Consider the following 16403-nt stretch of genomic DNA (forward strand, 5'->3'; position numbering starts at 1 on the left):
TCCCCGCCTCAGTTCATTCTCTGAGCAGACATCAGTTCGTGGGTAGGGTTAGGGTTCCAACCCTGATAAAGGCAACTGCTTCTGACCTTAAACAGGCCACTTCCCGGTGTTCCCGGTCTTCCCATCCCTGTAAAGAGGGGTACAGATTCGGTCAAGATCTCTGCAAGTCCTTCTCGCGCTCGTGGTTTAGATTTTAGGTGCGCTGTCTGGACACAGTGCATGCCAGTTCACTCCTTACGGACGTGTCCCCATGGCCGGTGCTCAGAGCAGGGAAAGCCCAGAGAACAAACTGGAATGGTGGAATGTCCCTCTCTACCTCCCGGAAGACCAAACACCTCCAGGAGACAGGCTCCCTCATCACCCACAGTCCTTGTTTATTACTGAAAAAGAGAAAATGCTAACGAGCACACAAAAATTTCCACACTTGGAGTTGTGTTCACGGGAGAGAGGTCAGGAGCAGCTCCCCCCACAGATAGACCGTCAGACCTGTTAGGACTCCCCCAGCCTCAGCTTCTCTGCCTGTAAAATAGGTGGCCAGGCCGGTCTCAGAGGCGATCCTGAAAAGTGAAATTGCTCAGTCCTGTCCGACTCTTTGCGACCCCATGGACTGTAGCCTACCAGGCTCCTCCATCCATGGGATTTTCCAGGCAAGAGTACTGGAGTGGGTTGCCATTTCCTTCTCCAGGGGATCTTCCCGACCTAGGGATCAAACCCAGATCTCCCGCATTGCAGGCAGACGACGCTTTACCCTCTGAGTCACCAGGGAAGCCCGCACATTTGTGGACAGCAAAGCGCAGTGCGGGTGGCCGGAGTTGTGAAGACTGACTGGCCCGTCTCGAGCAGGAGGTGGCACCTTGGCGCCCCCGGCTCAGGGTGAGGAGGAGCGTCCTGAGGGCCTTGGCGCAGGCTGAGCCGCAGGGGTGCCTCGTGGGTTGGTGGCTGTTGCTGTTGAGGGGCGCAGCTTGCCAGTCAGAGGCAGCTCTGTGTACAGTTGGCGGTTGAGCACAGGGGCTCTCAAACGGGGTATGCGGTGGAGTGCATGTCCGGCCCTCACCTGACACAACCAGAATAGCTCTGCCTTATCTCTTGGGGCTCTGCAGAGAAGGGAAAGAAACCCCTGGGGGCGTGGTGCACCTCCACGCTGGCCGAGTTTAAGCATGTGTCTCAGAACCTAGTGGTGTGGCCTTTCCTTACCTGGTTTGCTCGTGGTGACATCACTGGTACCTTTCCAGCTGGTGATGGACGTTCTCCCAGTCTTTCCAATGTCCGTGTCCTTAGCTGATGCCCAGCGTGGCATCACTCCCAGTGGGCAGGCTCCCAGGCCGGGGTCTCTCCCCAAGAGAGGCCCAAAGCACTCTCCTCCCGTGTCCTACCTCTTAGCTTCCTGGAGTGGGACTGGATCCTGCTTTTCGTAAACCTCTTTTCTTCTGAAAATTATCTTAAGTAAAAGAAATACTGAGCTGTTTTCCTCTCCTTCCTGCAGAGGCCGTGGGCACTTTCTATCCCCACCCCACCCCAAAGATTACTGGGGACACCCACTCCCTCCTGGCAGCTCCGCTCCTGGCGGCTCCCCATCCCGCTCCTGCCTGCCCCCTGGCGGCCACTTCCCGCGCACCAGCCCCCCGGGGCATCCTACCGCCCACCCGCACCCACAGTGACTCAGCAGGGCGCCTTCCCCAGATCCCCGCCTGGCGTCCCCTCCTGTCCCCACACATCCAGCCCCGCCCGTCCTCTGGGAACCTTGCTCTGCAGACAAAGCTGTTTCCAGCCACCGTGGCAGGATTCCCTGTCCTCCCCCGCGCTCCGTCGTGTTAGGTAGCACCACCTGCCGTGTGCTGTTGTCCCCAGCATGTGAGTCTGGCCTGCCTGGGAGGACAGAAGGAGTCCTGTCTGTCTCTGACCCTCAAACCCAGCCCACCGTCTTAACCGACAGGCTCTGGCTGCATCCACCAGGTTAGGTGAGCACACCCGGGGTCTTGCTGGTTTGGAGACCCCCAGACCCCAGACTCATGTGTGTTCTCTCGCTTTCCCTCCCCTCCCCTCCCGGGGCCGCCTCCCGTTTGTTGACATGCGTTTGTGCACATGGTCTGAGCCCGAGACTGGTCCATCTAGGCTGTGAGCCCGTCAAGGGCAGGAGCCCTGACGCAGGGCCGACGGTCCCAGGTGTCCGGGAGAGGGTGAGCTTGTGACACCTGTCTGTCTGTCTGTCTGCCTGTCTGTGCCCCACGTGCCCCTCCTGCCGCCACGCCATCCTCTGCCGACCAAGACACCGTTTCTGGACCACCAGCCTATGGAAGCGGGCGCGAGGCGAGGGGTGCTATCTGTGGTTGAGGACACGGCAAATGGAACTGTCTCACACAGAAATCGCACCCATCTCCTCGGCCCGCCTTGCACCACCCAGACGGACGGCGGAGGCACCTGGAGCCACCTTCCCAGCCGGCAGCCACGTCCTCACTGGCCTCCAGCTGCTGTGGCCTGTGTATGCGCATCGGACCTGGAGTCAGATGGGGCTGGGTTCCGGCACTGCTCCTTCCCCAGGGTGCCCTCGGGCAAGTCACTGGGCCTTCCTGAGACTGGGTCTGTCCGTCTGTACAGTGGGTTTACCACACCCACCTCACAGGAGTATTGTGAGAATGGCGTGAGGTGTTTGTGCAAGTGTCTTGTCACTTGAAAATGACTGTAACAATTTAAAGTCACTCTTCATTCTTTTTTTAATATTTGAAAAGTTAACTAGCCAATGTATCAACATCTGTAGTGATGCCTTGGGAGACACGGGGAGGCGGGGCAGCTTGGGCTGGGATGATGAGTCCACTCAAGAGTCCGAGGAGAGGCCTTGTCTGACCCCGGGGTCTCCCTCTGCTCCAGGCGGGACTTCGTAGCCCTCGTGGGCCCCGCATGTCCGAGTCCCCAGTAGCGGCCTGCCACGCTGTCACCTTCCTCTTAGGAATTCTGGTTTATGTGCAGCTCCCACCGTGGAGGAGGAGGACCCCTTCCACCAGCCCTAGGATTATCTCCCTAACGCTATTGGAGGGGTTTCTTTGGGGCTTTTCGTTTTCCATAGATCTGGCCTGGGCACCACAAGCTCAGTTAGGGCTTGAGCTCGAGAGGGGTCCATTTCAGAGGCTCCCTCACAGGTGCCCACCTGCCTAGAACTTGTTGAGGTGTGGTGAGCAGCCTGTGGTCCACACGGGTGACTGGCATGTGACAGACTCCGGGGGCAGGGGACGCAGTGCCAGTGCCATGCCCCAAGCCCTGTCACACAAAGAGCCTGTGAAAACCTAAGCAAGCCATTTCATCACCCCAAGACTCAGTTTCCTCATTTTCAAAGTAGATGTAAAATCGCCCGCAGAGTTGCTCTCAGACTTGAATTGTGGCATAGACAGAATGTGATTTGTAAGCTGTGAAGCAGCCTAAGAATACAAATTGTCGTGCTTGTTCCAGGAACACCCCTGTCCCAAGACATCCTCCTGGGTCTCAGCCCTCGCTGGGGCGGGAAGAGGCCGTGACACCCCGGGGCCAGCCCAAGTGTCCTCCGTTGTGCCTGCCCCACCCCGTCTCACTGGGTCCCCACGGCAGCCTCTGGAGACTGTCAGGGACACCTTAGGAATTCTTGTCTCTGCCTTAAGGTTGAAGGTTCACAGCAGTGATTCGCCCGGGGCCACCCTCGTGAGTGAGAGACCCCAGTGAACTGGTGGCCTCCATGTTTTCTGAGTCATAACCCAGCTTGACTGTAGACTGATTTTTTTTTTTAACATTTATTTGTCTGCACTGGGTCTTGGTTGCGGCATGTGGAATCTTCCTTGGCAGCACGCGGGCTTCTCTCTGGTTGCAGCGCACAGGCTTAGTTGCCCTGTAGCATGTGGGATCTTAGTTCCTGGACCAGGGATCAAACCCATGTCTCCTGCATTGGAAGGTGGATTCTTGACCCTCTGGACCACGAGGGACGTCCCCGTGGGTTATTATGGACATTTAACCTGGCCCATCTTTATAGCCAGATACTTACTTACACCTTCTGATATAAGTCAAAAACTAGATAGCATCTATTTTCTTTTTTCTCACCTGGCATACGTATACCTTCCCTAAAAAATGATGATTTCACAGGTTATCGTTCTGCCAACTTAAGCTCGCATCGGATAAGAGCCAGCTCAGATATTTTAGTAAGTGACCATCCCAGGGACTCATGAACCCAAGTGCGGGGCTTGGATGCAACCTGCGGCTCCTAGAGTGGACAGGGTGTGAGCTCTTGAGGCCCCGCCCCCTGCCTGCTTGTCGGCTGCCTGCCTTCATTCATGATTTATTCATTCAGCAGACAACTGGGTTCTCACAGCGGACACCTACCTACTTGATTTACCTGCTTCTGTGCTTAGCTGAGATAGTCTGTTCTCCACACACAAGCAGATTGATCTTTGCACATCTCAGTCAGGCCGGGTCAGCCTTGCTCAGGCCTCTCCAGGGACTTATAGTCTTACCCAGCATCAAATCCAAACCCTGACTGAGGCCCGCCTGGGCTGCCCTCGTCCTGGCCTCCACCACGATTGTGCCACATGCTTCTTTACCCTGCGGCCCCTCCGCCCGGAGCGCTCTTCCCTCTGGGTAACTGTGGCTCCTTCCCTGATGCCTCTGCTCACGACACCCCATTAGGGAGGCAGCACCCCCAGACCTGGCCCGTCAGCTCTTTCCTGCTGTGGTCTGCCTGGTACATGATGCCTGTCTCCCCTCTCGAGAACCTGGGTCCAGGGCAACCGTTCGTGTCCACGGCCGCCTCCCCAGTGCCGTGCACAAACGTGCACAGTGACGTTTTTGTGATGGAGGAAGGACCAGGCGTGCACCGGGCCTGTTCCGTTCCGGGCCGTGCACCAGTGCCCAGAGGGGACTACAGAGCTCAGTCAGGCGGGGAAGAGGGACTAGAAGGTACAGCATGGCCAGTGCTGGGATAGAGGGGGAGAGGCCTGGCCCGTGGGCACCTTTCTAGAGCTTAAAGGATGCAGAGAAGTTTACCAGGTGGAGGAGAGAGAGGGCAGTTGAGAGAAGCTGCCCAGCAGAGGCATGGAGACCTGTTTGCATTGAGCTCACAAGAGCAGTTCCCATCCTGGTGGGTGTGGGGGGATCTATCGGGGAGGTTTACGAAAGTCAGTCAGTTCAGTTGCTCAGTCTCGTCCAGCTCTTTGCAACCCCATGGACTGCAACACACCAGTCTTCCTTGTCCTTCAGCATTTCCTGGAGTTTGCTCAAACTTGTGTTTATTGAGTCGGTGATGCCATCCAACTGTCTCATCCTTTGTCGCCTACTTCTCCTCCTGCCCTCAATCTTTCCCAGCATCAGGTTCTTTTCCAGTGAGTCAGCTCTTGGCATCAGGTGTCTTCAGAGGTGAAAAATTGCATCCTGATACCCTGCCCTGGAGCCTGACTCTTGCCAGGGCTTAGGGGGAGGGTCCTTGCAGGGTCCCAGCTGCCTGCTGGGACCCGAGGGCCTTGGGCGCTGCCTCTCCAGCTACTGTGCAGCAGTGGCTGCCACCCGCGGCTCCTGAGTGGACTTAGCGATGGTTTGCCCCAGCCAGCCAGCCTGGGTCACCCCCTGTCCACGGATAGCACCCAGTCTGTCTCCCAGATTCAGAGGAACACAGCGCAGACAGGCATTGCTGAAGGAATCCAGCTCAGCCACCGCCGAGGTGGGTGACTCGGGCCTCCAGCTGTGTCCTGAGTTGTTGCATGGGGTGGTGATAAGAGCTTGTCCGGTGTTTTGGGGAAGTACACGCTGCAATGCGGAACATGGGGTATGTCTGTGCTCAAAGTGCTCGCTGTCCAGCAGGGGCGCACACAGACACCTACCAACTGTGCTCAGAAGCAGCCTGGGGCCTGACGGGCAGGGCTGCACCAAGGCCCTGAGCAGGCCTTGGGGTGGCGGGCCGGTGGGGCAGAGGTGGGAACGGGCCACACCACAGGCAGGGGAACCGCCAGAGAAAGGTGGGAAAGAAAAAGCACGTCCGGAGAGCGCAGGTGACCTACAGCAGAGGTTAGGAGAGTGGGTCACAGGGCCTTGGGTGCGGTCAGGATCCCCCTGTCCTGGGCTAGTGCACGCAGGAGACCCGCAGTCTCACAGTCCCTCAAGTCCGGGCCCGTATGTCGTAAAAGCCCACACCCATTTTATGTATCTGTCCCTCTTTGCCTGTTTGGAGTTACTTCCCCTTCAGTGAAACTGATGCTCCAGAGGGTGGCCCGTGCCCTCTTGTTTCTGCATATATCTCAGAGTACCAGCGAGCGGTGGAAGGGTCTGCCCAGGGCACAGGGCCTCTCCAGGTCGGGTGTGCAGCGTGGCCTGGCCTCCGCTGTGTGCAGGAGCGGCCCCGCCTTGTGACCTCAGGGACTCGGGCACGGCTGAAGGTTCAGCCAGACCACGGATAACTGGCAGGATATTCTTACCGGATCTCGTCTAGAAACATCTTCCCTCCACGGGAGCAGAAAACTTAGAATAAATCCTCGATGAAGAAGGAAGAGACAGGGTGCAGATGGGCACAGCACAGGCTGGAAAGCTGCTGGAGCGGGTGGTTTTGGTTGCTGGTGGTTCTGGTTCTGGTTCTGACTGTGTCACTCACTTGCTGCAGGCAAGCTTCTAATCTCTCTGGGCGTCCCTGGCCTAATGAGGTAATGACGATTCCACTCCTGGGACGTGTGATGAGAATTTAATACAGACATGGAGTGATGATCACTCAGGATTACCTAAGATGCGGGGGCGCTGGCAGGGCTGAGTCGCGCTGTGTCAGACTCTAGGCTGTGTTGAGGATCCACAGCCCAAGATGAGTGATGCTCTTGTGTGTTTGAAACCAGAAACCAGAGTCAAAGAGCTTCCGCGCCGTGCGGTGTCATGCTTAGTCACTCAGTTGTGTCGAACTCTTGGCAGCCGCATGAACTGTATCCCGCCAGACTCCTCTGTCCATGGGATTCTCCAGCGAAGAACACTGGAGTGGGTTACCATTTCCTCCTCCAGGAGATGTTCCCCACCCAGGGATTGAACCCGTGACTCCTGCATTGGCAGGCAGATTCTTTACCACTGCGCCCCCTGGCGAGCCCTTCAGCAGCAGGCCCAGGGTCAGAGTGACAGAGCCAGGACTCAAATTCAGCTCCAGGTAGCTTCAGGCCCTTGATCTCAGAACAGTGCCGGGCACGTGGTGAGCGCTTAGTAAAGGGGGGTCCTGCTGCCAGCCCCTTCACACCTCCTCTGGCTCAGCCCTTCAGGTGGGAGGATTAAGTCCCAAAGAGGGAAGACAACTGGCCACCCGAGGCCCCAAGTCCAGTAGGATCCATGCGTTCATCATCCAGGGGAAGATTTGAAAGGCAAGGCTGACCCCCAGGGTGAGGGAGGAAATGGGTGGGGCTGGGGAGGTGCCAGCCTTGAGAAGCCCCTCCTGGGCAGCAAGTCTGGGGGATCCAAGTTTCCTTTGAAGTCTAGCATGGTCCCTCACAGATTCATACATACCTGCATTTTATCCATGAGGGAAGTTGGTAAGGGAGGTGGTGCCTGAGCCGCACAGGTCACCGGTGGGGAGAGAGGAGGCTGGGGAGGCAGGTTAGCCTGTAGGAGGCCTTGCTCACGTCCCAAAGGAAGCATTTCCCACAGGACCTGCAGAAACGGTGCTTCCTGTGCGGGGACCAGCAGAGAAGGGCTCTGCTTTCTGCTATTCGGGTGGAAACTCAAGGAGAGTCTGAGACCCAGAGAGGGGAGGAGGCGGCCCTCCTGCCAGCGAAGAAGCCAGGGGAGGTGGCATGGGGATAGAGACCTCTTCACCGGGGCTTGGAGGGCCCTGGGCGTCTGCCAGCTGGGGAGGGCAAAGGAGCCTTCACACGGAAGGAGCAGCCCTGTGCCATAGGTGTGCCCAGAAAGGGGTCCGGGCGGTGCAAGAGACCAGGCTGCTGGCAGGTTGACTTCCCGAGGCCTTACAGCGGGTTGGGCCGGAACAGAAGACAGGACAGGCAGGCTGGCTGGGACCCCAGAGGAGGAACAGCGAGGGGCACCCGGCGGGGAGCGGGCAGCCATGCTGAGCGCTGCCCAGGGCTCATCCTTCGGTCGGTCACCCGGTCCCTCCCCGCAGCCCCCAGGAGACAGGAGAGGCTTCTGGAGGACACGTGTTGTCAGCGGGACCGCGGGCTGGGGTCGGGCCCCTCCTCCCAGGCCCCCCGGCCCCCGAGCTTTCTGGAATCGGGTGGACAGGAGGGTTCTGATAGGTTGGCTGGGAAGCCTCATTAAAGATTGACGCAGTGAAGCCCATTAGACGGCTGCCGGCATATCGGTTTCCCAGAGCCCAGGCCAGCGGCGGAGGAAGGAGAGGTAAGTGGGCAGGAGGCAAGCGGCGCGCCTCCCGGACGGCGCCCGGGGCCCCGCAATGGTCAGCAGGGAGTGGACCTTCCACTGCTTCTGCTTCTGCCACTGCAGCGTGCTTTGCAGGGTGAACTGTAGGTGACGGGAGCCCCTCCCCGGCCCTCCCCGCTCACTCCCAGGTGCTGGGGGTGGGGGTGGTGCGGAGCCCTGGGTCCTGGGACCTAGTCCCTTCACTGGTGGGTTGGAGGGTTGAGATGCTGTTCTGGCTAAGGCCTTGCAGGATGGGCAGGCCGCCACGGCAGGTGGCAGACTCGGTGGTGGTCACTGTGGGCTCCAGTCCCAGCAGCCCCATCCGCGTGGGGTGCCCGTGGCCTTGGGAAGTCGCTCACTCTTTCCAAGCCTCAGTTTCCCCCCATCTGTGACACAGGTCCAGCAGGATCTGCCGTGAACAGTTGAGCAGCTTAATCACAGAAATGGCGCAGAGGTCCTTTGCATGATAAACCTGACCGATTTTATTGCACTTTATCCTGTTTGAGATGCTTTTCAAGGTTTATGTCCTGAATGGAGCTTATTAAGAAAGGAGAAAAAAATGTCTTACTCGGGCAGTAATTGACTGAATCGCATCGGCCTGGAATGGAGCTGAGTGGGACCGAGCAGGCCGGTTGGCGGCGTCCCGGCCTGGAAGCTGGGAGGCCTGGGTTCCAGCCCCATCTGTCCCAGTTCAGATGTGTTCTCAGGCAGCTCTCTCCCTTCGCCCCGCCTCAGGACCCTTCTATGCCAGGAGAGGGGACACTCCTCGCTGGGACCCTGGGTGGCACATGGGCCTCCTGCCATCACCGTCAGAGTGAAGGGGCCTGTCTCCTCGGGGTGGGGGGTACTTGCTGATGCTTAGTTGCGAGGCTGGGGGTTGCTTCTCACTGTGGTCCTGGGCCGCCTGCCCTCTCTGAACGGCAGCCTGTGCATCTGCCCATGCTGATCTTCTGGGTCTACAGGTCGTTTCGACACTGGCCACTTAGACACAGCTTTAACCGCTGGTCACCCTGGGGCGAGCCGTAACTGGCGGGCCCAGAGATGAGGGCGTGTTAGAGGCTTGCAGTGGAAAATGACCCAGAGGAGGGGTCATTATCGTCTATGATAAACCATCAGTTTATCAATGCAGTGATAAATCATCTGACACTGTGACCTGAGGAAAGCAAAGCCAGCTGCCTCACATATCAGCTGCTGCTCTGAGCCTCATTTCACTGGTAAGGACTGGGCTGAAAAGTACACAGAGTGACTTTAAGCAAGAAGCCAACCAGCAGGGCGGTGGCAGTCAGGATTTGTCTGCTGTTGAGCCAAGCTCGGGAAGTGGGGCAAGCCTCCCACCCCTCGGGCTTCCTGAGCACAGAGGGGACGAGGCAGCTGTCTATCTGTCTGTCTGTCTAAGCAGGGCCAGGCATCAGCACGCTGGTATGGACAGAGCCCTAGGCTGTTGACGCTTGTCCTGGGCGTTGGTCCCAGCTCTGCCACCAGGTCATGTGGGGCCTTGGCAGGGTGGCTCTGAAGACCACGGCCAGCCCACTTCACAGGTCCCATTCTACGGGGATGCCTGCTTGCTTGGCAGCAGGAGCCTAACACCAGCGGGGAAGGCTGCGCCCCATCTCAGAGCTCGGCGGCTCTGGGCCCGTGCAGGACGCAGGCGCCTCAGGAGACAGGAGAACGAGCCGGCAGAGGTGGGGAGTCTGGGGGGGGGCTTGGGTCTCTGCCCAGCCCGGGCCAGGTGGCTGTCGCTCGCCGGCCAGGAATTCCATCAGCGCCACTGAGCAGGTGCTGGGTCCGTGGTTCCTGGCGCTGCTGGGGTCTCGGGTTCCATCCTCTCCAGAGGCCCAGGGGATTGCCTGGAGAGGCCGCCTGGAAACCAAGCCGGTCCCTGTGTCCCCAGCAGCTGGGCAGGTGTCCTGGGGCCTCATACGTGTTAACGGGTCTCAAGAGGATGATCCTTCTCGGGAGGAGGCGCGTCAGCGCTGCCTCGGCTCACCCACCCACCTTGGCTGGGCAACCGAGTGCGTACCTGGGGCGGGAGCTGTAAGGCCTGCCCCGCCCTGCACGGCCAGATGCAGCGCGGAGTTGCACCCGAGCGCTTGTCCCCTCCATGGAGACTCTTTATTACAAGGTGGTGCGGCCTGCTTGTACATAGATTAGAAGTTCAAAAGGAGGGAGAGGATCGCACGGCCCCAGGATGGCCTCTGTGAACATCCTGCCCTCGGAAACTGTAGCGACCGAGAGTGGGTTGATCCTCGGTTCCATCCTTCTCACCTGTAGAATCCTGGAAGGAGAGCGGCCTAAGTAGTCAGCGCTGCACTCTGGCAGGAAGCTGGGCCTCCCAGCTCCAGGCTCGCCCCGGAGGGGATTGTACAGTCTGAAACGGTCCAGAGAGGCCCAGAGGGAATGGGGAGGGGCTGGCAAATGGGAGTGGGGGTCACGGGGGGCTGGAGAGGAAGCAGAGCCTCCACACCAGTGTCTGGTCCCGACCAGGACCTCCAGGAGCAGTGCTTGCTTGGTGGGGAGGGGACCCGGGGCCACCTCTGGGGCTTCTCCTCGCTCGGTCCCTTCAGGGTCTACACGCCTGAGAGCCTGGGATCCAGATCTGCCTCCTGGGTCAGGAGGGCGGGTTTGCACACACCTCGCCCAAGTACTGCGTGTGCAGGGCCACCTGCGTGTGGTCGGGAGGATGGCAGCAGGCAGGCCGACCTGCCGTCTCTCTCCCCGTGGACACTGGTGCTGAGAGGCTGCACGGGGTGGGTGCCTGCTGAGAAGGGCGGCCAAGGCACCAGGCCAGGGCAGGCCCCTCTGCCCCCACCTGGCCTCTCGACCCCGTCACGCGCCCGCCCGGGCTATCTCTCTGCTCAGTGCCTCCCACTCCTCTTTAGGACCCTCTGCCCCCTCCTCCCATCTGGTTCCCCCGCCCCACCTGACTGTCCCTTCCCCAGGAGGTGGAGAATGTCTAGGACCGTTTTCTAGGCAGAGGGAGGGCTCTAGAAGGAGCCACCCACTCAGTCTCGGTAGTCATTGATCCGTTGATCGTGAGACAGTTTGCCTGGGGCCCTGTCTTTCGTTTATTCAATAAATATTTGTCAAGTGTTGACCGGGTGCCAAGAACTACAGTAAGTGCTGGGAACGAGGAGGAGAACAGACAGTTATGTTCCTGGAGGTGAAGGCGGACGGCCGTGCGCCCGGGCCCTGCACATACGGGCGCGTGTTGTGTTTCCGTGTCCTCGGGGACGAGGGGCCCGGGCTGTACCCCCTGCACAACGGAGCGTGACCTCTGCCCTGCCTGTCCCCTGCCCCCTCTCAACAAGGCTGGGGCGGGGCGGGGGGTCGGCCCCTCTGTCCCTTCTCCTAGAAGCCTGATCCTGTGTGCCCAGGTTTTCAGCCGTCTGCCGCCCCTGCGCCTTTCTGCTGAACCGGGGCAGTGTCCCCGAGGGCGGCCGCATCTCACCCTGGAGTCTCAGTCACAGGTGGAGGCCAGGGACGCCATAGCAGCTGCCCTGCTCCCTCTGGAGGGTGGGGGCTGCTCACCCTGCTCACAGGTGAGGGGCTGAGGCCGTGGCCTGCCCCAGGTCTGATCTCTGACCTCAGACCTCCGGCCCCACTCTCGCCTGCAGTCTGGCCTGCGTCAGGACCCTCGGTCACTCACACGACGCGCCTTAGGCCCCTTAGCCATCAGCTCCCACCCCTCTGGCGCCTCCCCTCCCCCTGTGGCCGCTTCCCGGGTGGGCTGCTGGCCCGAGACTGGCCAACCTCCCCCACCCCTCCGGCTCTGTTTCTCTTCCGTGTTCCCGCACCTCGTGACCCCAAGGGTCAAAGGACCTCGTCTGGGTCAGCAGCTTGTAGGAGTGGGTGTCTGACACACCGTCCACCTGAAGCTGGAACGTGGGCCTCGGGGCCGGAAGTCCGCTGCCTCCCTCTGTGTCCTGAGGTGGATGCAGGCCGAGCCCAACCCACCCCCACCCCCGGCCCCGCGCTGTGTGCAGACAGGGGCTCCCTCAGCTGCAGCCGCCGCTGCCTCGGCTCATCGGGGTGTGAGCCCTGCTGCCGTGGGCGGGACCCACAGGACACCGGAGACGGGCCCCCGCTTCTCCCGACGCTGGTCCCTGTCCCGGCACGTTTTCCTCTGTCACGTGTCTGCAGCATGAGTCAGGCTTTGACTCATTTGAGGTGAGAGAGTAGGGTGAAGGCCGTCTGGAGCTCCCAGACGTGGCCAGCTTGTGACGCCGAGGCCAGCTCCCTGGGCCCCGTGGCCTGGGGCAGGTCCCCCGGCCCCTCAGAGCCGCCAGCACCCACTCCCGACGGGGAGTGGTGAGCCTGGGCCCCGCACCTCGGTCGGCCTCCTCTCCGAGCAGGCACGGCTGTGGGGAGCCCTGTGTTCCGGTGGATCAGTTCTCGGTCGGTCTGACTTTCATCCGAGAAGCTCAGAGCTCAGCCCCGTTCCTTCCCCTGGGCCTGGCGAGTGCACGCTCCCTGGGACCTTCCAACTCGGTTCAGTAGAGCACGCCAAGTGCCTGACCTGATCGGGCCTCGAGCGCTGAGTGAGAGGCGTGGGCTCTGCCCTCAGGGAGCTTCGGGTCTTGGAGGGAGGGGAGACCTGCTGTCCCGTCAGGGTGCTAACAGAGAGCGGCGTGGTAAGACAGGCCCTTGCAATCAAGCGGTGGGGGGCAGGCGGATGTCGGCAGGCTTCCTGGAGGAGGCAGCTGCTGAGCTGGGCCTTGAAGACTTGGCAGTGAGGAAGGTGGGGGTACTGAGGGGCCCACAGTCGGGGAGGAGGGAGCACAGCAGGTGGTGCGGGCTTAGTGAGCGGGTACCGAAGGCCTACTGGGGGCGGTCTCCAGGAGAAGTGGCCATGGGGATGGGCTTGAACTGGACCCCGTAAGGGTCAGGCTTGTGTCTTCCAGAGATCGCACGGTCTGCAGAGTCAGGTGGAAGACAAATATGGAGAAAGGGAAGAGGGTGGAGGCTGAGGGCCCCTCGGTTGATGACGGCAAGGGTCCTGGAGAGGTGCTGAGGCAGCCACGCGGGGAGGGAGAGGCGGGTGGACCCTGTGGGGATCTGCGGAGACGGGATGGCGGGGGGAGTGTCCCCACCTGGATCCCAGAGGCAGGGGCACGGCTGGCCTGAGACGGCTCTGGGGCGAGGGAGACTCACCCAGGCCTCCACCTTGGCTTCTAAGCGCACCACCGGGAGATGACATGGGGCCCTGGACAGACGGGAGTGGTGATAGCCACCAAGCACCCCCACCCTGAGACTTCAGGAAGCACCATGGACAGGCTCTGCCCGAGTGTCCCAAGGGCCCTAGACCTCCTGGAGGGCAGCGCCTCCTCCCCCTCCTCGCGCCTCTGCCGCGGGGCACGTGGCCAGCAAGTGGAACTGACCCATAGGATGGAGAGACACCCTGTGTGACCCTGGACAGACCCCTCCCCCTGAGACAGAGGGCCTGTGCATCCTAATGCGAAGGACCCTCACAGCTCAAAACCAACCTACGTGTTCTGTGGTCAAGAGGAACGAAGGCCTTACGCAACCAGAGTCATCGTTCCCTGCTCCGTAGTGTCTGAAGGCCCAGCCGTGTCGCCGTGAGATGCCAGAGGCCCCCGGGAGCAGCGGGGGCTCTGCTCAGCCCTCCCTACCCAGGAGAACCGGGCTGGCCAGCTGAGGGCGTCAGGAGGCAGGCCAGGCCAACAGGCAGAGCGAGGGGTGCATGCCCCAAACCTCCATGGCAGCTTGCTGCCAGCCGGGGTCCTGGCGTGGCGGGCCCAGCCCAGCCAGGCGGGGGCTCCAGAGCACGGGCTCAGCCAGGAGAGGGAAGATCCAGGCTCGGCAGGAGTGCGGGTGTCGGGCCTGATCCCCAAACGTCGGGCTGAGCGGGCAGCCCTGCCCGCCACGTGGACGCCAGGCAGAGCCCGGGCGCTGTCCGAGGGCTGCAGCCCTCACCCAGGGCCCTTCCGGCCAGGCTGCCCCTGCACACCTCATCCTTGAGCCCCGTCTCAGTCGACACGCGCTGCAGCTGAACTTAGGAAAGGAAGTGGCGTTTCCCAGGGAGACTGAGGCAGGTTCTGCTGCTGACAGCTGTGTCCCTTAGCCTTTTCTGGGCCGTTCCCGCACCTGTTACAGGTCTTCCTGGGAACTGTCTGATGGGGTTGTGAGAATTAAAGTAAATGTAAATTAAATTAAGAAAAGTGCCTGACGCCACAGTAAAGCACTGTTCTCATATTCTGGCTCTGGTTTCCTGAGAACAAGGAGGGGAGGAGCCCTCAGGCCTGGGCCTCATGGAATAGGAGAGAGAAAAAGACCTCTCCTCCACCGTAGATTTTTTTTAATTGGGAACTGTTTTTCTTTAATCTTTAAGAAATTTTCCAACACCTATACTGAACATATTGACCGACAAACCAGTTTTTAAAACAAGCGAAATTATTGTATGTTGAATAAATAGAGCAGGAAAAGGGTGTTTAAAGACAGGGAAAGAAAACTAGTGTCTCTCTCACTCCTCTCGCGTGCCACCAGATGTACATGTGTGTGTAGTCACCTTGTAAAGAGCCCGCAGACATCTCCTCTCCTGCTCGACCGAGTGCAGCAGTGGGTGCCCAGCAGGGCAGCGTCTCCCAGGGAGGAATGTTCCTGCCGTGAGGCAGCTGGCCCACTGCCCTCCACCTGGACCCTCCGAAGCACCCACACAGGGGCCAGGAAGCGGTGGACAAGGCTCGCAGAAAACTTGACCGAAGGCCGTAGCAGGGCCTAGGGCTGGGCATTGCCAAGCATGGAAGCAAGCTTCCAGCACAGAACGGGCTGTCAAGTATAGAAAAACAGAACAAGATTCCACCCGTATTATCACCCCTAGGGGTGGAAGTCAGCCTTCATGGGTTTGGGTAGGTTGGGACCTCCTTGTCAGAAGGAACCCTCTCCCTCGGGAGGTCACGCCTCCGTTGCCGGGAGAGCGGCCTGGAGGCACCAAGGGCTCCGGTGTGGGGCAGCAGGTGACCTGTTTCAGCTTGGAGATTCTGTTACCCCGTGTCCTGCCATGCCCTGCTCCAGGGGACACGCGGCTCACCTCCCAGCTGCTTGAAGCACCTTGTGGGCAGGCCTTCTGCCCATCGTGGATTTTGTCTCGCTCTTGAGCGTTGCTGGCCGCTCATCCTGGAGTGGAGATGACTCCCCTTCCCCATCTCGGCAGCTAGGCGTGAGGCCAGCTTGCCCCGGTCCCTCCCCCGCTGCCGTGACTGTCTGCAGTTCCCCAGTGACACCTGAGCTGGCCGAGAGAACGAACAATCGGCTCTTTCTCAGATTGGAGCCAAAGCCTGATTTTCTTGTAAGCGTAACACAGTAGCAGCCCCTGTCTGGACACAAGGCACACGCGGCAGCCCTTGCCTGCTCCAGGCCTACTTTCAGGGTCAAGGGCAGGAGCGCGGCCCAGAAGGCTCCACAGCGCTCGGTCGTCCTCTGCCACCCTGTCACCTGCCCTCACCACACCTCCAGGCTCCTGGATGCAGGCAGGAGGGCGTCACGTCACGGGAAGGGGCACAGGCTGAAATCCCCATCCCGACTCTTCCTGCTGGAAGGCTGCTCCCCTGCTCACAAGGCGGAATAAAATGGACCCACTGGGTTGGCAATTCCAGGTTATAACAGCTCTGTGAGAAGTGGAGGGACTGGAGTTCGAGGTTAGGGGATTGAGAGCAGAGTGGCAGCCGCAGGTGCCGTTTGAGGGGAAGGGAAGGGGGGTCAGCACGAGCAAGGGTGAGCTTGGACCCTGTGAAGTGGCTCCACGGTAAGAGCCACAAGAAAGGGGCAGAGCACTGATGGGAGGGTGGGGTGGGCCCGGGCTCTGCGAGGCTGAGAGCCAGCCGTGAAACCGTCTCCTGGGGGCCAGGGGGCGGGGGCGGGGCAGGCCCTGGGGTCCTCTGCCCGTTAACCTCTGCGCCCTTGTGCTTCTCTTGCCCACAGGCCCCTCCAGCCAGCGTCAGGTGCAGAATGGCCCCTCTCCCGACGAGATGGACATCCAGAGAAGGTAACCCCGCAGCAGGGCCGGCGGGGGCGGGAGAACAGGCCTGACCAGAGAAGAAGAG

At 60.3% G+C, this 16403-nt stretch overlaps 1 protein-coding gene across 7 annotated transcripts in view; it reads left to right on the top strand.

Annotated features, from left to right (window-relative positions):
* Positions 1–16403, top strand: part of EVL (Enah/Vasp-like) — a 141332-nt gene that overhangs the window by 108319 nt on the left and 16610 nt on the right. For all 7 annotated transcript variants that reach the window (XM_043434461.1, XM_043434465.1, XM_043434459.1 and 4 more), the window contains exon 4: positions 16282–16345. In XM_043434461.1, coding sequence (XP_043290396.1) covers positions 16282–16345 — 64 coding nt within the window. The remainder of the gene's footprint in view (positions 1–16281; positions 16346–16403) is intronic.

This window comes from Cervus canadensis, chromosome 17 (genome assembly GCF_019320065.1).
Source record: "Cervus canadensis isolate Bull #8, Minnesota chromosome 17, ASM1932006v1, whole genome shotgun sequence".
Lineage (NCBI taxonomy): Eukaryota > Metazoa > Chordata > Mammalia > Artiodactyla > Cervidae > Cervus > Cervus canadensis.